The sequence below is a fragment of the Cimex lectularius genome, unplaced genomic scaffold (assembly GCF_000648675.2).
Source record: "Cimex lectularius strain Harlan isolate CLEC.00 unplaced genomic scaffold, Clec_2.1 scaffold233, whole genome shotgun sequence".
Classification (NCBI taxonomy): domain Eukaryota; kingdom Metazoa; phylum Arthropoda; class Insecta; order Hemiptera; family Cimicidae; genus Cimex; species Cimex lectularius.
In genome coordinates this window covers 220,648-241,878 of record NW_019392939.1, presented here as the reverse complement: position 1 = coordinate 241,878, position 21,231 = coordinate 220,648, and the positions used below count along the sequence as shown (strand labels likewise).

General features: G+C 33.4%; 3 protein-coding genes across 4 annotated transcripts; 2 read left to right on the top strand and 1 right to left on the bottom strand.

Moving 5' to 3' along the window:
* The first annotated feature begins 196 nt into the window (after positions 1–196).
* On the top strand, positions 197–6,255 carry LOC106664778 (endothelial differentiation-related factor 1 homolog). Its single transcript, XM_014390774.2, has 5 exons — positions 197–609; positions 2,933–2,984; positions 3,221–3,381; positions 3,457–3,550; positions 5,803–6,255. Exons 1-5 carry the CDS (start codon positions 541–543, stop codon positions 5,874–5,876), a joined length of 450 nt encoding a protein of 149 aa, XP_014246260.1. The 5' UTR covers positions 197–540; the 3' UTR covers positions 5,877–6,255.
* A 2,861-nt stretch (positions 6,256–9,116) lies between these two features.
* LOC106663079 (proteasome subunit beta type-1) lies at positions 9,117–12,356 on the bottom strand. Its single transcript, XM_014387678.1, has 4 exons — positions 12,226–12,356; positions 11,960–12,149; positions 9,451–9,687; positions 9,117–9,372 (listed from the first exon to the last, which is right to left on the bottom strand). The coding sequence occupies exons 1-4, from the start codon at positions 12,255–12,257 to the stop codon at positions 9,187–9,189; spliced, it is 645 nt and encodes a 214-aa protein (XP_014243164.1). The 5' UTR covers positions 12,258–12,356; the 3' UTR covers positions 9,117–9,186.
* Positions 12,325–18,596, top strand: LOC106666033 (JNK-interacting protein 1). 2 transcript variants are annotated; one of them, XM_024229422.1, is made up of 8 exons: positions 12,325–12,397; positions 14,817–14,966; positions 15,490–15,611; positions 15,682–15,885; positions 15,942–16,118; positions 16,174–16,445; positions 16,515–16,693; positions 16,754–18,596. In XM_024229422.1, exons 1-8 carry the CDS (start codon positions 12,390–12,392, stop codon positions 16,824–16,826), a joined length of 1,185 nt encoding a protein of 394 aa, XP_024085190.1. In that variant the 5' UTR covers positions 12,325–12,389; the 3' UTR covers positions 16,827–18,596. The 2 variants fall into 2 exon arrangements, with proteins under 2 accessions (XP_024085190.1, XP_014248393.1); XM_014392907.2 differs by lacking the exon at positions 12,325–12,397 and adding an exon at positions 14,420–14,585.
* Positions 18,597–21,231: the final 2,635 nt, after the last annotated feature.

Sequence of the window (21,231 nt, the reverse complement as noted above, 5' to 3'; positions counted from 1 at the left end):
CGACTTATTTGCATAATATATATTTTTTAAAATGAATTCTGTATTTATTAATTTATTTATGGCGGTCAATTCCGCTGTGTAAGACGGTAATCGAGGGTGAAAATCTGTTTATATTAAACGGCTTTAAATGAAGAATTAATAACGATCGATACTAAGAGGAAATCGTCGGGCAATTTTATCCCGCGAAACTCTCTCAATCGCCGGTCAAGGAAGGTGAAACAGACAAATTAACTTAAAAAATAAAAATAAAAAATAAAAGAACTTTGCTTGTGAAAATAGTGGAAATCAGCTGAAAACTTTTGCCCGTAAGATCTAGGCCGGTAGACGTAGATGTGTTTTTGCTGAGTCGAGATACAGTCACTCGGTTTCTGTACGGTTCTAATTTTTTAGTTCGTAATTCGCAGCCCAAGCGTCGAAAGTCGAAACTCGACACTCCAAAAACTGAAAGCACTTTATTTTTTTTTTTTTGCGGAATTACCACAGCGATAAATTTAAAGATCGCCTTGTCTTTAAACTTGAGAGTCAACAAAAGGGTCAACGATGTCCGATTGGGAGACGGTGACTACGGACAGGCGAAGGCAAAAAGCTCCGGCTATTAAGAAAACACAGGTATTTTTTTTACCAAGTCGTTTTTTTTTAAATCTTTATTTTCTCACACAACTAAACAGGAATTGAAATTTTTAAATTCATAGATTGGTTCACGAAAAGTTCTTAAGACCATTTTGTCAAGAACGAACATGCAATTTGTACAAGGAAAACCTCATGTTTTTCCATTTACTTCTAATATTTTTACAATAACATATGGCTGTAATGCCTTATTAAAAATTCACCGACACGTTTTAACATAAACGTTTTGTAAGTGTAAAAAATTGTAACCCCTTACACTGTTTTTCTAACTGAACACATGCTTCATATTATGCTTGTATTATATTTTAATATATATACTTATTTGTAGTCTATACAAATTTGTATATAGTATAAATGTGATCACTGCAGGTTTTTCTTGTTGCACGTTCACAGCTTTGATACTAATGCCAGTGTTGCACCTGGAGGACACATGCAATAAGAAGCCAGCAAATGCTGGCACTCAGAATAAGGGATTAAGGGGCAAGGAGGTTTCTAGGCCAACGTCGATTAAGGCAATGCCGTGGGTTCTCGGGATGGAAAGTGTAGAGAGGGCTCTTGCAGTAGGATTAGGTTGGGTCTAGAGGTTGATGTGAAACTTTTGGAATCAGGAAAGGATCAGTTCCTTGATAAAAAGGAATTTTGAATTCGTTGTGGATAGTGAGGTTACTAATGTAGTAATGAGCATTGACGATTCATCTGATGACTTTTGATTGGATGTGCTGGATGTAGATGCCTTGCCAGAACCCCACAGTTGCTCTCAGTATGACCAAAGTGGTCACAGTAATTTTGTGTTTGTCTTTTAAGTCTTGTATGGGGATTCCACGTCAGTTTGCTGTCTGCGCTTAGTCATAGCTTTGTCTTGATGAAAGGCTAATTATTAACTTGGTATTCTCTATGAGATCCTTCTTAATTGATTATTATCAATTATCCTTCTTAATTCTTTATTTAGCAATTTAGCAGTTGTTTCTGGTTATTTTCCTCCTTGTTTGTGTGGTACTGTTTGTAACCCTCTATATGTTTTTTTATGTTGGTTGAGTGCTCGTTTTTCTCTGCTGCTTAAGACAGATGGCTTAAGTAGTATTTTTTTTTCTGTTGTAGTCTGGATTATTTAAAAAGATAGAAATAACTTTCCTCCTCCTACTGTATCTCTATAAATTTCTGAAATTGATTGTGATCGATTTTTAATAATTATTATTATTGCGCGTTCGGAAAATGTCATCAAATAATTGGCTCAAACCAACCAAACGTTTGCATCGATAATAACTACATGCTGTGTTTCATAACTTGGTCACAAGGATTTAGGCATTATTTTTGTTTACAAACAACAGATTATTTACAGGAATTTACAGGATGTTTTACTTCAAAAATTTAACTGAAAAAGTCATTTATGTTAAAAAAAAAAAAAATGAAAACACAATTGTAATGTATACACAAAATACAAGGGTGAGCTATTTTTCCCCTGGCCTTTTATTTTATGCTTAGGTCAGTATGAAAAATTAGTGTTACGAGCGAGTCTTGGAACTTCCAGATAGATACTCGGGTGGTTTACCTTTGAGCTATTGTAACGTTCAGACCCATGATTATTGGCCTTCATCTTTTACAGATTAGGATAAAGATTTTGGACTTTATAGATTAAGTTATTATTTATTATGTCCGATGAAGAAACTGTATTAAATTGAAAGAGGTTTTGCTGATGATAGAAAGGTGACTTTTGGTCGTCTCTGATCAACCTTGATACTTTTGCTTATAGTTTATTAAGTGCATTTCCACAGTTCACCAACTTTACATATTTATATTGATCAATATTAACATTCTACTTGGTATAAATGTTATCAGATATTTTTCCCCATACAGACCTAATAATTCTGTATAGTGATATATAGTTGGTTTTGTTGTGACATATGAAGGTATCGCAAATAAATGGCTGATTTTGCACGTTTAGTAATTTTAATGATGGATTAGGAACATTGTGGCACTGGTTTTGAAGTGTCAGTCAGCTTTATATCTATACACAGATCCGACAAACTAGATTGCGTTTCGCTAAAATTTGTCTGACTGGCAATTGCAAGAATATATAAAAAGATAAAATACATAATTAATAACTAATTTAAAAAATACATTATTTGAAGTGTAGGTTATAGAACCATTCTGTACACAGTCCAAGAGCTTACACTTCAAATTGGACATAAAATAGTGACTCATTTGGAAAAGAAATTTATTCGACCCGATCATATTTCTTTATTTTCTTTTTGCATTAATTGACACGCCAACAAATGAATTTTATTCTTGACATTTTTTTTCTTAGGTTGTTAATAATGCAAGAAGGGAAGGAGTACCAATCACTACTCAACAAAAATGTAAGTCATGTAAAAAGATGATAATGTATTTGTTTCAACATTGCTTGAATATTTATAAGGTTGTAAGTTGTACTGAATAGATATATTCCAAAATTCAGAAATAAAATTTGAGTGTGATGTACGATGCTGATAAATTACTTATTATAATTTTTTTTAAACATATATACATTTAGACTTCCAGGTGTTTACATATTAGCAAAGGCTCAATTTATAACTAAGCATGATTTCTCTTTCAGGGGGCGGTGGACAAAACAAGCAGCATTTCCCGGTTAAAAATACCGCCAAGCTGGATCAAGAGACTGAAGAATTGAAACACAAAACTATTCCGCTGAGTCTTGGAAAGCTTATACAAAAGGAGAGAATGGCAAAGGGTTGGTCTCAGAAAGAATTCGCCACTGTAAGTTCTATAATTACACGCTTACTTGTACTCCCCCCCCCAGATATTTTATAATTGACTGTTTCTCTTTGATAGAAATGTAACGAGAAACCACAAGTTGTTAACGATTACGAGGCTGGGCGTGGGATCCCGAATCAGGCCATTATTGGAAAAATGGAACGAGTTCTTGGTAAGATGTGATTAAGTATATATTTTTCAAACTTTAAGGATTTAAAACTTAAATAATCATCAATCTAATAATGTAAAAAATTAATTATATTTTTCTTTCCTAAACATCCTTCCTGACATGATAAAAAAATATATACATTTCTTATCACTCAAACTAATGACAGTCTCGAGTTATGAATCTAAATCATGGTTGGTAGTATCTTCAGCAGGGCTGAAAGGTTCAAAAGTGTCTAACAGTTAGTAATATTTGTTTGCCTTTTTTTTTGAATTTCTGATCATCTCGTTTTTTTTAAATAGAAATAGTCTGACTTCAATGTTTGATAGTTTTAAAATGAACCTGACAATTTATTTAAAACGAATTATCAACCATCGGTCCACTATCTTTTAAGAAAAATGAAGTTAAGCTTGCAGTAGGAGGAATGTCACTCAGGCAGAAGGATGTCGAAATTATCAGTCAAAAAATTATAGTAAAAGTATCCAACAGTGAAAAAATATTAATTTGGAATTCTTGCCAGGGAAGAAAATTCACGGAATGAACCATACATTTTCATTTACATATCTTCTAATTAATCTTTTCTTAAGATTCTTTTATTTATACTTATAACTGTATCAAACATTAAAATCGGACTTTTAGGTTAATTTTTGACAAATTTGCTATTTTGGGTATTTTCTTATAGAAATGGTTTATATATTTCAGTGGTACATACACCATTAAAAAGCTGCGTTCCTCTTCTTTTCAAATTTTCTGTTTGACATTAAATCCATTTAGCTATTTTTGAATTATAACCGTTTCAATAATGACTTGCTAAAAATTGTAAACATCTTAGGGGTCAAAAATTGATAAATTTAAATTCAAACAAAAATTGATGTTAAGGGTTTTTAGAGATGCTAAAACAAAATGTCATATTAGTTAAAAAAAAGTGACCTACTTTACTTGAAAAATATTTGGGTTTTAGACATTTTTTGGTTATTGATAAAACTTTGATAGCTTTTACTATATTTTTATGGCAAGCTACATAAAAAATGCTACAAATAATTTTTTTTATGAAACTATGGCCTTTGGCTACAAAAAAAGTGGTGTATATTTTGATACGTGTCTGATATTTTGTAGTGTAGAATCATCAAAATCATTTGATCCAAATCTGTGACCCACCAACTGGTCATCCCCTTTTAAGATTTTTTTTTATTGTTTCTTAAAATTATACATTTGTAGATGTTTTTATTGACCTGCAGTCCTTGATTTCTTGTAGAATGTATCCCTTTGGAGGTCAGGAAACAAAAACAAATTTTTCTGGGCTGTGCCAAGCTTTTGTTAATTATATCATCAGGGCCTAAACACAATTTTTTTTACAAAATTACACTTTTATAAATAGTGGTTACAAATTAATCTAAACATTTACAAATTACTGGACCTCGTATCAAATTTACTATATAGAGCATTAACTTGTTAAAACTTTTAAGGTATGTGTGGTGTTTAGCGACTGTTAGTTAATGATTATTTGATTTTAGAAAAATATTTTCTTTATCGTGCCAACGTTTCGATCTCAATAAAGATCTCAAGAAAATTCTAAAACCTACTTCACATCAGACCGCCTCACGATCTCTAAATAATCGTATATATTAAACTCTTTTTTCACAGACCGCTTTTTTAAATAATAAAATAAATTTATGATGTACTTTGAACTGAGGTTCACATGCATTGCGATGCCACCATTCACCACCCTTGCTATTTTTAAAATTTTCCCTCCCTTTATGAACATTCAAAACACCAGCATATACAGATAGAGCCCAACATATGTTTGTAAATTGCATGTATGGGGAGTGGTATGTTCTCCCTCAGTAATCGCTATTCAATATTCTTTCCACTTCCAAGAATCTCTAGGGAGTCCAAATTAAAATAATGATTTTCCAGTATGTAATGTGCCAAAAATCTCTTCGGGCACAAAAAAAGGTAAAATAAAAGCAACAATTGAAAAAAGGAAGGTTGTAATATTGTAAAACAAAGTACTTACATTTTTTTGGAACCTATAACCTAGGAGCTTGGTTGATATGACCTCTCTTGTTGCAACCCCCTTAATTATAATAAAATAAATTAATACATGAACAAGCAGATTAACCATCGAAGATGGAAAAATACTGAAATCTGACAGATGAAACAAATTTGGCCTGAGAGACATGACAAATAAAATTTATCCTCTATTCTCATCATAAACTTTCAAGATTTTTCAAATGGTTTTTATTTTTCTGTTACAGGAATTAAGCTCCGAGGGAAAAAAGGAAGCACAGGCCAGTCCATCAACCCTCAAGTGCCCCCAGGGAAAAAGTGATAATCCCCGGGGGCAGATTTGCTCTCCTCCTTCCCTTTACACCTCTCTAACCATCCTTATTTTGACATACGAGTAAAGCCGTTATACAAACCACATAATAATTGGTTCAATAAGCAAATAAAATTTGTGTAAGATTGCATTGCAAAACTAACCCATGCATAAGGGGGTGCTTTCCTTTAATTTTTTTTTTAAATTGTTAAGTTTAATTGAGTTTTTAAAACAAGTAATAATTAAATACTGTGTTAAAAACCATAAATAATTTCTTAGTTTGTTTACTTCTAGTATTGAGAGTCATTCACCTTACATATGTGCATAAGAAAAATGTTAAAACTGAAAATGATTTTTACTATGTTAGGAAATAAAAAAAACATAAAAATAATTAATTGTTTTTATTTTAAATTCCTTTTGTGCTTTGACAATCAATCTTACTTGTCACAAAAGTAGGTTTATAATTAAACGCTTATGTGAAAGGAATTAATTTTTTTCAGCCTTTAAAAATATATTATCACTGTTAATAAATGAACGATTACGATCTTTATTAAAACAAGGGGATAAATTGCCAATGATTTTTATTTTTTGAATAATCGCTTACATATTTAAAGCTAAACATGCGGAATTTGGCGAACTACGGGATGTGTCACTTGTGAACGTTATTACTTGCCCTTTCTGTTTTGCACCACAAAAGCCAATCTTGATTAATCAGATCAAATATTCCGCACCCGTCCTCACCATGAGCAGTGTTTGCCCCTGACTGAACACCCATGAACAACAGTATGTCCAAGAGACTTAATAATTACATATTTGTTCTAGTCTAGCCATAATACTTACAGGCTTTGATCATTAATATTTTATCATGTAATAAGGGTCAGTTTGTTAATAGAATTAAAAAAAAAAATAGTACAGTGATATAAGTTCCTTTTTACTCCATAGGCGATGTAATATTTTTTTTGTTAATGATAATTTTTATTTTAATTCTGTGAAAATTAAACAAAAAATAAAATTAGTATTTAGTAAAATAATGTTCTTTTTTTTTTTGTATTTGGTTTAGTTTCTCCTCTATGATCTTTTTTTATTTATATGAGAAAATAAGTCAAGGACTTATATGAGACAAGTAAGTGAATAGAAAGGGCTCATCCTTATATCCTTAATGCTTTTTATTATAAAAGCAAAGCGTTTGTCGGTTTAGATTCTTTGACAAGATGGAAACAATGTTGGCTCCTGGGACACTTAACAAGAGATTTGCACAAATAATTTTCCATTTACAATTAAATAAGTTCATTAAGTTTCTATCCCGCTAATGATGCGATAACCACTGAAAGAACAGTAATAAATCATTTGCGTCTGATATTTGAAACCCTTTATGCACTGTCTGGTGGCCAATATTGATTTATTGTTCAACCTTCATTATTATCTAGAGCTCTTCATTGCTTTAGGGTTATTTATCAGATCCCAAAGGTTTGATAAGGGGAAGGGGTGTTGGTGGTGACAAGTTAAGCATTTACACAAAACTCATAACTAAAATAAAGGACTCGGGTTCAAATGCAGGGCCACTGTATTCGAACCCGTCATACAAATGGGCTTTTTTTCAAAAATGCCAGCACACTGAGGATTCATATAACATTGTAGTTGAAATACCCTCATAAAAAAAATTCCTGGCAATTTTGCTGCTGTTCTGAGTTATACATATTTCACATGCTTCTGGAGTCTGCAGTCGTACTAAAGAAGTTTGCAGTGCCCAGTCAGAGGCCGTACTAGAGAAGTACAGTGTGCAGCCAGCATACGTACTAGAGAAGTTTGCAGTATCCAGACAGCAGTTGTACTAGAAGGATATAGTGTCCAGTCAGCAGTTGTACTAGAGAAGTCTGCAGTGGCTAGTCAGAAGCTGTTCTAAAAGAAGTAGTGTCCAGTCAGCAGTTGTACTAGAGAAATCTGCAGTGGCTAGTCAGCAGTTGTTCTAAAAGAAGTGCAGTGTCTAGTCAGCAGTTGTACTAGAGAAATCTGCAGTGGCTAGTTAGCAGCTGTTCTAAAAGAAGTGCAGTGTCTAGTCAGCAGTTGTACTAGAGAAATCTGCAGTGGCTAGTTAGCAGCTGTTCTAAAAGAAGTGCAGTGTCTAGTCAGCAGTTGTACTAGAGAAATCTGCAGTGGCTAGTTAGCAGCTGTTCTAAAAGAAGTGCAGTGTCTAGTCAGCAGTTGCACTAGAGAAATCTGCAGTGGCTAGTTAGCAGTTGTTCTAAAAGAAGTGCAGTGGCTAGTTAGCAGTTGCACTAGAGAAATCTGCAGTGGCTAATTAGCAGTTGTTCTAAAAGAAGTGCAGTGTCCAGTCAGCAGTTGTACTGGAGGTGTGCAGGGTTCAATCAGCAGGCATACTAGAGAAGTCTTTAGAGTGCAGTCAGCAGTCATAATAGAAAAGTTTGCAATATACAGTCGGCAGGTGTACTAGAATAGTGTAGGGTCCAATCAGCAGTTGTTCTAAAGAAGTGCAGTGTCCAGTCAGCAGTCGTACTAGGGGTGTGCAGGACCCAGTCAGCAGTCGTACTAGAGAAGTCTGTAGTGTCCAGTAAGCAGTCGTACGGGGGAATACAGGGCCCAGTCGACAGTCGTACCAAAAAGGTCTGCAGTGTGCACTCAGCAGTTATACTAGAGAAGTCTTACGGATCCAATCAGTGGTTGTACCAGAGAAGTCTGTAGTGTCCAGTCAGCAGTCGTACTAGGGGTGTGCAGGGCCCAGTCGGCAGTCGTACTAGAGAGGTCTGTAGTGTCCAGTAAGCAGTTGTGCAATCATTCTAGTCCTACATTTAATAGGTTTGCATTATTTCTGTTATGGTCCTTGTAAGGACTTTTCTGCTTGCATGGAATTACAATCCTATTCTTAAACAGATAATTCATTGTCTGATGGCAATCTTTAAGTTTTTAGCAATTTGGTATGCTGCCAAAGAGTTAGGGCCGATAGGTGATTCATCAAACTTTCCTTAACCAAACGAGGGTAATTTTATTGTCGCCTCTGTCAAATGTCAATGCCCTCAGCTTTTTACTTCACTACTGATGTCGGAGTGCATGCCACCCGGTTGTGTGAGTAGATAGCTATGTATTATTTTGTCAGGAACAGTGAGAACAGATCATTCCATCAGCAGTATCATTCTATACCCGAATCCCATATTTACATATTTCTGTAAACTATAAACTTTCAACCATCTATTTAATCAATCTTAGAGAGAGCTAAAAGCTGCAGGAATCATTAAATATAGGAAACAATTAGATTTGTATTTATTAAAAGTAATACAGAAAAGTGATTTTACAAAAATGATAATTATTAGTCTTTTCTGAGCTGAAATGTATCTTCTTGTAGGCCATCCTTGGTCATAATAACGATTGAGATGCTATCACCAGTAAAAATATCTCTTTCAGCGGCAGAAATAAAAACATCTTTCACAATTGCCAAAGCTTTTTCTAAAGTGTACGATTTGTCTTTAGCGTTTTCTTGATTCTTCATGCCCAACTGGAATTTATTAAAAATTTACACAAGACTTATACATAAATGCAGAATGATAAAGCGATACGGAATAAATTTGATAACCTGGTTGTCAAGAAGGGGCTGAAGAAGAGCACCAGCTGTACCTCCAGCACGGAATTTGGAACTTTCAAAATGCCCAATAGGGTCGTAACTATACACGACACCTTTTCCCTCTGCATCCAATCCGGCCAATATGTTTGAGACATAATAAGGGAAAAATCTCTTATAATAAAGGATAATGGACAACATCTGGGCCACAGCCGGTGTAGTCATGCTTTTGTTATGCTCATAAAGGTACATCTGAAAAGCAAAAAATTTTATGATCAAGTGTATGTTACCACAATGCAAGTATGAATGAATAAATGATGTTTATTTCCATATACAAACAATCCATATACAATCATAATTTAAATATATAAAAAAAGAAAATTACACTATAAAATCGTACTTTTTTTTTCTTAACATCTAATGCATGGTCATCTATCTACCAGAGTCTACAAATATTAAATATTAACTACTTTTTGATTACATGAGCTAAAATTATGACTCCTGCATGAACTAGTTTCGTCAACATTTTGTATACACGAAACCAGAACCACCAGGATGCCTACCTCAATCTAGTTCACTAGCAACTATGATGACACGGCTGGTTTACTAATTAACAAACACACACCAGCGAGTAGCAAGTAAAGTAACTCATCTTTCAACTTTCAGATTGTTTACAATCTGCTAGTTAGCTAGTGGACATGATTACACTGCAAGTTCATTAGCAGCTGGTAGTTCGAAAAACTATTTCTTTATAAAAAATTTACTCAGACTACCAATATATTAACCAAACTATGCATATGGTTTACTTAGAAACAGGGAGTGAAACAATTTTTTTCTTACACTCTGAAATTTCCATTTTCTTATATTGTAAATATATTACTAAATCTCAGCTAGGAAATATTAATGCATGTAGTAGCAAGGAAACAATTATAAAAAATTTTGGTTTAAAAATTGACTGCGTCTGGTAGGAAGATACAATGGACGCATGCTCCAGTTTATATTGATAAAGGCAAACTTACGAATTACTTGAATAAGGCATTAAGGGGCTCGCAACAAATGCAAACTTTCATAAATAAAAATTGCACATCAATTAGACTCCCTTGTCTGGGTTTTTGGCAGTTTGGTAAGCCGAAGCCAAAGGGTTCGGGGCCAATAGTTATCCTCATCAAACTTTCCTTGGCTAATTTATCAACCTCATCATTGCCCCTCTGCCCTGGCACCCGGAAAGGGTAACTTTATTTTCCCCAATGTCAGACAGCCAAGGCACAAATGCAGTCCCAAACGATTCTGGACTTTATCGCTAATGTGACAATTGCCTTCAGTGCCACCTGGCAGATGGCTATTCTTCTACAATACCCAGCCTTTTTTTAAAATCTCCCTGGCACATTATTCAATAGCCACAGTTTCCGCTTGAAAGACAGTGGCATATTTTTCAAGGCTTTATGTATTCTAGTCCTTAGTTTATTTCCATAAATGCCAGCTTCTGACCAATATTTGGTTTTGGAGCCATCTATAAACCAGATACAGTCGTCATTAACCAGGATCCCTTTCTCCCAGTATGCTCTACAAGATATTTTGATTGTAAATTTTTTGTCAAAACTGAATTTAGGGGGTATGGCATCAGCAGGCATCCTCAAAGTTCTGTCTAGCTGAAGCTCCACTCGAAGCTTTAGTTGCACATTGTTATATGAGTAGGCTATTGGATCCTGACCCTGCATTAGCTGTTTTGAAGATAATGGAGGCTTGAGTAGACCTCTTTAAATAATAGACTCACATGGTCATGCCATGTAAGCTTGGAGGTAAAAATAACCGAGATTTTTAACTTTAGGACAAAACTAGGGGAGGCATTGCCACATTCTCCTCGTCCCTTTGTTACAAGACGGTTGAAAAGGAGGTGCGGTACACTAAAATAAAGGATTAAGGAATAAAGTTAAATTATTAAAATAAAAAGTATTTCTATACTGTTAAAAAAATATAAATAAATGCTGAGAAAGTTATATCCAAAGGATGCCTTTTTTTTGTTTATTTAATTACCCTGCACTAAACTGGAGGTCTCCTCCGCAGCAGGTCTATCCCTGACAACCTCCTTAGCGCACCTGGTGCTAAAGGGCCTATCGCTGGAGGAGTCTCCTTCCTGAAAAAGGGTGACCACGCCCCCACTTCCAGTCCACGTATCGCACGATCTCATGAGTCAGGACAGCGTTGATATGGTGAGGGGTAGGCAATTTGTACTAATAGGTTTATTGTTAATTAATAAGGACTGGTATTTGTTAAAGTTGTCAAAAAGTTTTGTCATATTTGACCATTGTTAGCCTGTAAAGATTATGACATGGCCTTATTGAAATATATTTGGATCGTGTTGAACAAACCGCTGAGAGATTTCATGTTTGCAACTTAAACTGAGTAAAGTTTCTAAGTGGTGGCTATCCAGATTTTGTGAAAAGGCAAATATATACTGTCTGACAGGAGTAAAAGTTGTGTAAATGAATAATGATTAGAGGTTTAAGGCAGATGGAATCCTCACCTTCATCCTCGTCTGGACCAGCCTGGTCAAAGAGAGTACATCGCACCAACAGCCCGAACTTCCGAGTATCGTTTTATCACCTAATTTGAACAATTTCGACTGTTCCCTCGTGTAAATTTGGAAACCCGTGCTCAAACGTGTGTCCGAGGCTATAATGGCATAGTCATCACCGGCCACGGCGACGATGCTCCTGGAAAATAACAAAAAGAACAAATGTAACGGGTAAAAATAAAAAAGGGATCGAGTGTGGAAACTGTTGTCCTTACCCTCCGTTATCCGAATAAGGGGAAAAAGACATATTTCTTGACTGAGAATCCCGACGAAGTGAATAAACGAGAGCAAAGTGGGACCTGCAGATGACCAAACAAGTTTATTTGAAACCAAACCTTCCCTAAAGGTTACCTCCCCAAAAGAGCAAGTCGTAACAAAAATGATGACGTAAGTTGGTCAAAAAAGAACGAATAATTAAATTTAACATAAATAATTAATTTAATTAAATAAAACAATAAAAATATATTACAATTTTATTATTCATTATTTCTACTATTTTTTTCTCTCGAAAGATGATTAAATTTGGTCAATCTTAGGTTTCATTTCACAAAAGATGCAAATTATTATGAAAAAGTAAAAAATATATAATTTGATATTTTTTTAAAGTTTTATTATTATTAATAATTTTTAAGGGAATTTTAACAGCTAAGGTGATTTCACATATTTAAAATTTAATTAAGATGATGGGTAGAAAATAAAATTCCTTTTAAACAATAGGCATTTATTACATGAGACGCATTTTGGAAAAAATATACGTTAAAAAGATTCCAATTAATAAACTGTTTATATAATTTATCATTTAAAATGTAATTTAATTTTATTAAGATGATGGGCAGGAAATAAATTGCCTTTTAAACAATAGGCATTTGTTACATGAGACGCATTTCGGAAAAAATAGATGTTAAAAAGATTCCAATTGATTAACTGTTTGTATCATTAATCAATTTTTTTAATTTTTTTAAAGAATGTTTTATTTGAAATTCTGCAGGATAATGAGATAGAAATTTGGTCATTATTAGGTATTATTTATTATTTTGGTCTTAATAAGTATTAATTAAATTCCATACTCATCACTGAAGATGGTGAGATGTCAAAATGCATCTGAAAGATCAACTCAGTAAGGATAGGCAGACCAAAACGATCAGTACCAACCAAATTACAAATCTTTTGAACGATAAAAAAAAAAAAATAATAATAATAGATATTTGTAAATATTACAGCGTTAAGACAAAATTATCAATTTTAATACTTAAATACTTGCAAAGAGTTGGGACCGCGGTGGCTGAATATTTACGGTATCTGACTCATATTTGCCATACTGGTGTTCTGGGTTTTAGTCCCATTATAGCCCATGGCTTTTTAATTGATTGTCATATTAAAAAAGTATTGTAAAGTGGTTTGATCCCTCATTCACAATACCAATGGGTTTGACATTAAGCCAGTATGACAAGAATTACTTTACTTCTGACAGTTGATAAATTGCCATTCTTGGAGAAAGATTGAAGATTAGAAACAATTTTTTCAAGGAAAAAAATTGTTAATCTTATTTGTCAATAACAAATTCAGTGTTTTTTTCTTGATGGTTATTTATGAAGATGGTGGGACATATTTATCTTAAAAAAATTACAATATTAAAAAAAAAATTTACGAATGTTGGGATTTTTGGTGAACGAATATTGCTAGGCCTTTCATTAAATGCATTTTTGAAGCTTAATTCTTCTCTTCAGGATATCTGGAATCCTTCATAATTACACATTTTAGTGTTTGGATACTTTTTAAAGTTAAAAAAGTTAATGATCAATCTTGAAGGAAGAGTTTGATATTTAATTCATAGCTAAATGTAAAACAAAGTATTTATATGAAACCACCACCCATGGCCAATGAGTGGGGGGTGGATCAATAATGGAATTGTTTTCGTTGAATTATTCCATATAAACAGGTATTAAATAAGAACATAAATATAATATTTAGCTCTGTGGATGAAAATAATATGTAATTTATTGTTGAAATGGACAAAGTAGTTGAATACAACTTCATCCCTCCGAGTATGTGGTGCACATGCTCATTCCGGGCTTCTGAGAGAACTAGATATAGGCAAATGTGTAAAAATTATTTGTAATTAGTTTATTTAGGATATAATTTGTAAACAGACTCCTTCAAACAGATAATACTACACTGTATGTTAAAGAATTTTTATTTTAAAATTGCTGTAATAAAATACATTTTGATTTCAGCTTTTTTTTCAGCTAAAAAATTACAATTATAAAAAAATGTGATGTAATTTAAACTCTTAAGTTATTTGGTCACAATTTGTCTAAATGCTTTAAATTTTGTGAGTTTGTATGTAGCCTGCTCTTTAAATTTATGTGTCCGGGGGTGGTATGAGGGTGAGGAGGGGTTGAAGGGGTTTGAATCAATATGAGCAACCCCCTGTGTTATTAAAGATTACTATTTCCCCCTTTTTCCAATTTAGTCTCATGTAGACAAATATAATGGCAGACACAGAATTTGAGGAGTTGAGGAGTTATTTTGAGACCGTACCCCATCACATAAAAGCATCGGTACATTCTTATACGTAAGTACGCTCATGTAATTTCCCCTGCCCCCAATTGGCATTGAAAATAGGGCGGTTATTGTCAGTTAAATTGCCACCCACCGACAATAATCATGTCACAGTTATTAAACATTTTTTTATACTATTCGCGATTTTGCAAATCGTCAATTTGATAAACTCGCTTTTTATGAAGTTCATGGGGTACGGTTTATTGACATATTGTGAATTCCTGTCTTTCGCTGACCTTTATAGGCTTGTTCCTGACATTTTACTCGATGAGGATTCACCCACTTCGACATCCTCGAAAAGCAGCGATTGTATCCTTGGAAATGAAGCGCAAACTAGTGTGGCTGAATTGAGAAATCCCATCACTGAAACTGAACATTTTACATATCAAGACAAGTAATTAATTAATAAATAATCATATCAAATCTGTATATATTTGTCTTATGCTTGATACAAGGTAGAATTATAAAGACAGATTGTAATAGTATAATGAAATGATATAAAAAATATTTATGAAAGTTTATTAATAATTTAATTAATAATGAATCTATAGGTTTTTTTTTATCTTACAGATAGTAAAACAATGTTTTAAATAGTATTAATGATTAAATTGGCAAAACATACTCTATTTTTTTCTTGACCTAGTTTTAGGTTCCATTTAAAAATTTTTTTTTTCAAGATTACTTATATGAATATGGTTTAAAACAATCTTGTGTAAGATAGACAATGTTTAAATTTTCCCTAATACAGTTTTTTTTTCGATATTATATTTACTCATAATAAAATTATAAATACTTAATAGTAATTTTATTGTATTTAACTTTATACTTTCTACATTGTATCATGCAAGTTTGTAGAAGTTAAACTTTATTTAAAACAAAATGCCTACCTTGAACATAAATATAATTTGCATTAACAGAGAAACTAAGGGAAGCAGTGAAGACAGCCCGGAAAGTAATGACAGTGATCAAAACTGGCCACCAAGGCCTCCTGGCGGAAGACGCAGAAGAAAGTTACCAGAGATTCCCAAACATAAAAAACGTATTATAAATTAAATTATTTATAGATTTCATTATAAATACAGTTATTAATACGAATTTAATTTTTTTAGCTTATGTTTTGTCTCTGGCGGATGAATTGGGAGACGCCTTGTCTCTTCAGCTTGATTACACGACTAGAAACAGCCCAAGGAATTTATTGATGCTGAAGTACCTAAGGGATGAAGATTTGTACGGATATGATGTTGATTCAGGAAATTCGACGGCTCATTCCCCTGATGGGCTTAAGTCTTCATCACCCATTCCTGTCAATACGGGTATTTTAAATAATTTAAAAAAAACAAAACAGTTATTTATTTGTTATTTTTTTCAGGTTCTACTACACCGGCTTCAACTGAAAGCTGTAGTATCCCTTGTGCACAGCTAGAACTGCTAGAAGCCACACATAGGGGTTTATATAAATTTATTCCGAGGCATAGAGATGAGCTTGATGTTGAAATCGGTGATCCGATTTATGTACAAAAGGAAGCCGATGATCTGTGGTGTGAAGGTAAATTTTTTTGTTTGTTTAAAATTATAGAAATACATATGAAATTTTTATGTAGGTGTAAATCTACGCACGGGAAGACAAGGTGTTTTTCCATCTGCGTATGTAGTTGATATGGATTATAACGATTTTGATCCGACGACGCCGAAAGTAAAAAGGGAACGATTTCTTCTCGGATATCTCGGCTCTGTGGAAACAATGTGGCATAAAGGGACTAATGTATTGTGCCAAGCGGTCAAAAAAATAATCGCGACGAAACACAAGCCGCATCAGTGTATACTTGAAATTTCGGATCAAGGGCTTCGCATGGTCGACAAGACAAGGAGAAAGGTAAGTTTTTTATTCTGTGTTTTTTTGCCGGTAAAGAATTTCTGATATGAGCAATATTGTAATTTTTAGACACAGAGCACACCATGTCAAGATTATTTTTACTCTCTGAAGAACGTATCTTTTTGTGCTTTCCACCCGTCGGATCACAGGTATATGGGTTTCATCACAAAACACCCAACCCTTCAGAGGTTCGCATGCCATGTCTTCCTGGGCAGTGAGAGCACTCGACCTGTAGCTGAAGCAGTTGGGTACGTTGTCAAAGTTTATTGATAATAAAAAAAAAAAAAATAACGATACACTATTTTCAGGCGAGCTTTCCAAAGGTTTTATATAAAATTCATTGAGACTGCATACCCGATTGAAGATATCTACATTGAATAATTTATCAATGCATTTTTTTTCATAAAAAGGAAAAAAAAAGAATTTTGTGCCATAAAGGCTCTGCAGCACTATATAAATTCCCCTTTAGTAAATCCAAATTATAGAAAAACCCTATTGAAAATTTAAAACAATACTTTAACTTTGAAGGGAAGTGTCCTAAAGATAATTTTAGGCTCTAAAATTTTAGAATAGACTATTATTACAAAGAAAGATGTTGATTCAAAAATAATCAAAAGGTTTGTTAAAAGAAAATTGGTTATTTACAAATGGAAGGAAGGTGTGTTGCAAAGTCTAGTATTTAATTTTTAACTTATACTGGTAAGTCATTCAAATATCTCCTTTCTTAACATCTTTACATAAGGGCAGGACAAAAGAAAATGCCCAGAACTTATAATAAAATTAAATCTAGTCAAATGAACTGATTTGAAATTTTTCAAATATTTTATTTAAATTTTCAAGTGCATGTCCAGTGTGGGCGGTGCATTTTGTCTGCTGGCGGTTGAAATTGGTATTTGAACCGGTCTGATTGAAAGGGAGGACATGTGAATGACCGATATGGTATAATAAGTTCAAAAATAGGCACAATAATCAAGTTAAAGACTGTTCTTATTGTTTTGGAACGATTCTTTTATACAGTGGTTCAATGCTCATTTCACGTATACACAAACTGTTATCCACAATTTTCAAATTATCATAGTAATTCATTGTTTTTGTTTTAAATAAAAAATTAACTAATGGGCTGTGATAAAGAAGAAGAGATTATAATTTTATTTTATTTTTTGTGTTGTTTTGTTGAAAGTCACTGATGGCTAAATTTTACATAAAAACCCAATAATATTTGGCCAAATTTAACGATAAAATAAACTTAAAAAAAAATTGAGGGATTAAAAAAAGGTGTAAGCTTTTTCTGTGTTAGTATCAAGTTCTATTTGTAATGGGAAAAAAGCATTTAAATAGTTTTATACTTGCTATGTTCTACCGATGCTACAATAGATTTATTTGCACTCAAACTGGAAAAGAAAAAAATTTTACTATTGCGTTATTAATTTTTAAGCGGAATTCTTAAAAAATAGGCTGTATTTAAACTTATAGATAAAGTCTCAGGGGTATAAACTTTTTTAATATTTAAATTTTAGGCTTTATGGGAGATTAATAACACTGTCGATGATAATAAGCCACACTTTTAGATGTTTGAGTTTTTAAAAAATATAATGAGATTAATATAACAAGATTTAAGTTGAAACCATTACTGTTTTTACAATTAATTACACTCAGTACAGAACTTTGGTTGGCATCTCAGATAAACTTTCAGTTTTTTATGGATTTTTTAAATATTAAATATATAGTTGTCGTGAAACTTGATTTTTCCTGATCATCCTGGTCTGGCAGACAAACCATGTTTATAATGATCAGAGATGATCAACGTAGAATCTCACATTTTGCAATTAAATTATCAGGCTACAGTTCCTTTTCAACAAATAAAACCGATAATTGCTTTGAAGTATTTAGTAATATTATGATCACATTTTGTAAAGTTCACCAACTAGTACCATACTACCTCGCCTTGCTCCAGATTCCCGTTTTGACAAATTTATTGGTGGTATTATCAGCAGCTACAGTGCTAGGACCATTCGACTAGGATTAAGGATATTGAGCTACAGTAGCACACAAAAGTATTTTTATGAAATTCATCTTCTTAATAGTACATTCTTATACAGTCATGTTAATGAAAGAAAAGCTTACAAGTTCTAGTTTTTTTTTTTTTTTTTTTTTTTTTTTTACTCTAAACTAAATCTTTCTTAATATTTTGAAACTGCTTTGTCTAGAAGGCACTTATAATTTTTACAAAGAGAGGTGCAATAATTTTTTTATATATAATATAGTAAACAGTTGAAATTTAAAAAAATAAAGCTTTTGTAGATTCTCACAAAACTAAAATGCTAAAACTATCTGTAAATACATATATGTTAGTGCTGAGAGAAATTGTAAATTTTTATTTTTACTACAAGAATTACGCTTTTCCCAAATCCATCTGTCATACCATTAATATTTTCTAACCTGTTAATTGCAGAAATGTTCAATGAATGTGAATAAAAATAATGTACAGTATCATGGAGGAAAGAGAAAACAATAAAATTGTATGAGCAAATAAGAACTTTTTTATATATTTATTTATTAAATACATACTATTCTATCCTTGTTTTTCCTGGGGGTCACTGGTGTCCATAGTCTTACTTTCTCCCACAGTGACCTCTTTCTTTTTCTGACCACAAAATAGATCTATTTTGGAATTGACCCTCTTTTTTAATTTCTTGAATTTCTTTATTTCCATACTCCAGAAAATACATTACTCTTAAGGTAGATGGACTTTCTGGGCTTCCTTGTTACTTAATTCCCTGAAGTGTTCTCAGGCTATAGGACAGGATGTTCTGATGTCTCTGCTGTTTCATGTTAGAGTCGGCATGTTTCTATCTCAGTTTTCCTATTTTTTAATTAAATAGGCAATGGCTGGTATAAAGGTATCTATTTTCCAGTCTCCTGAGAGAGGAGGTAGATGTATACTTTACTGGTTGAGATGTTGAGAAAATTCCTTGATTGTTTTATGCTTTGGGATGTACTGATTTGTGATTCTGGTCCAAGGGGCGTGAAGGCAGATCCTGTTTTTGATAGATGCCAGCCTATTGCCTTCAATCCCCTAGGATCCTGACACCCTGACAAGAATTGGTTGTCTCTTCCCAGGATTTGGATATATTAAACAGACCATCTATCAGCTCAAGGTATATTCTAAAGCATGCTATTTGGCTGTCTGAGAATACGTATATATGCACATTTTTTAATATTTCTTGTACACAAAGTTCTATTGTATGGCTCTCAGCTTGGAAAATTGATGGCTTCACTGAGTCAAAATTTGGGCCTTTAACTCTTGCTCCCATTTTAGATCCATCTGTTTACTTTTGTAATGCCACTCTATTTCTTTCACTATTCTTCCAACAATGTCTTATTTTTGTTTGGAAAGTACGTTTTCTTTTTGAAGACATGCCATTTATTTCATCCTTTTTAATATTTTATTATGGCTTTTTCTTAAGTCAGATTAATTAATTTTGTCCAGAATTGTGTGGTGATTAGTGACCGTTAATCAATATTTATTTAGAAATCGTTAGATGCGGTCTGGTGTGATGTAGGTTTCAGAAAAACATTTTCTTTATCGTGCCAACGTTTCGATTTTTATTGAGATCATCTTCAAGGCCTGGGATTTACAAACATTGTTTACATATTACAATTACATTTTGGATGTGGAAAAGTGAATTTATACAATGCAAAATATATTTTATATATTCAAAGTATTTCTACTCACTCAAAGTATTTGTCTTCTGTGTAATTGTACCATTCTTGCATGTCGTGCCGAGAGTGCCAGTGAGATTTTGCTATTTTGTGTTTATATACGTTGGATTTTGAAGGGAAAGAAAATGTTTTTCTGACCTACATCACACCAGACCACATCTCACAATTTCTAAATAAATTTGTCCAGAATCTCTTTGCACTTTCATACTCCATTCTCTGAACTTTGGCGACCACAGTGCAATTTCCATTGCTGAAATTGGGCAATTAAGCACTGCCTCTGAGGTGTTAAGACATGCCATGCTTTCTATGTTCTAAAAATTGGTTTTGTATCTCTTATTTTCTAAAGTTTTTGGCCACTATACTAGGACTCCAGAAGGCTATTTTCGGATTTACACCCATATTTTATCAAAAAAATTTAAGAAAGAGGAGATTAATGTAATGTGATGACACTGTTGGACCATTGAGTGGCAATTGCAAAACCAAAATTAATGGTCAGGGATTATATTGTAAGCTGGTCCCAGTGTAAGTTGTAATTGTTAAAATAATAAAAAAAACTTAGTTTAAAGGACCACCCAAAAAAAAGGCTGTAAATTTGAAAGGTGTCGCAGACAGGGGTCACCAGAAGGGTCTGCACAAACCTGGGGAACACAAAGTCGCAATAAGTGGACCGATCAAATAACTAACGTCGAGTTACTTAAGGCTGAGAGGTTGTCACTAGTGACGTGGGACCTCGTAAATCAGGGTTGTGTCAACCAGGTGCGAGACCCCTATCTTCACCGGCCCACTCACGGCTTGAGAGCTCCCCCGACTTTTGATTTTTCCTTTCCACTCCTACTCCGTTAGAGAATCTGGTATAAAAAGAGATGATTTGGAAATCATGGAAGCCAAAGTAGAGCAGTCTAGTCTAGTCCAGTCCAAGGGCTCAAACCGACTGCAGCCACACTGTATCTCGGACTCAGCCAGCAAGAGTCAGGAAGGACCAGCCATTGCGACAAGTCCAATCGTCAACTGCCGAGGACCCAGGAAGAAGATCCTGGAGGACGAAGGGATGATTTGGAAGCTG

Bases quoted from the DNA above. Each gene is read 5' to 3' on its own strand.
- LOC106666033 (XM_014392907.2), top strand. From the start codon at position 14,503: ATGGCAGACACAGAATTTGAGGAGTTGAGGAGTTATTTTGAGACCGTA. The intron at 14,967-15,489 runs GTAATTAATTAA...TTGCATTAACAG, and splicing joins CATTTTACATATCAAGACAA to AGAAACTAAGGGAAGCAGTG. The intron at 15,612-15,681 runs GTATTATAAATT...TAATTTTTTTAG, and splicing joins GATTCCCAAACATAAAAAAC to CTTATGTTTTGTCTCTGGCG.
- LOC106664778 (XM_014390774.2), top strand. From the start codon at position 541: ATGTCCGATTGGGAGACGGTGACTACGGACAGGCGAAGGCAAAAAGCT. The intron at 3,382-3,456 runs GTAAGTTCTATA...TCTCTTTGATAG, and splicing joins CTCAGAAAGAATTCGCCACT to AAATGTAACGAGAAACCACA. The intron at 3,551-5,802 runs GTAAGATGTGAT...TTTCTGTTACAG, and splicing joins AAAAATGGAACGAGTTCTTG to GAATTAAGCTCCGAGGGAAA.
- LOC106663079 (XM_014387678.1), bottom strand. From the start codon at position 12,257: ATGTCTTTTTCCCCTTATTCGGATAACGGAGG. The intron at 12,150-12,225 runs GTAAGGACAACA...GTTATTTTCCAG, and splicing joins CCTTATTCGGATAACGGAGG to GAGCATCGTCGCCGTGGCCG. The intron at 9,373-9,450 runs GTTATCAAATTT...AATAAATTCCAG, and splicing joins AGCCCCTTCTTGACAACCAG to TTGGGCATGAAGAATCAAGA.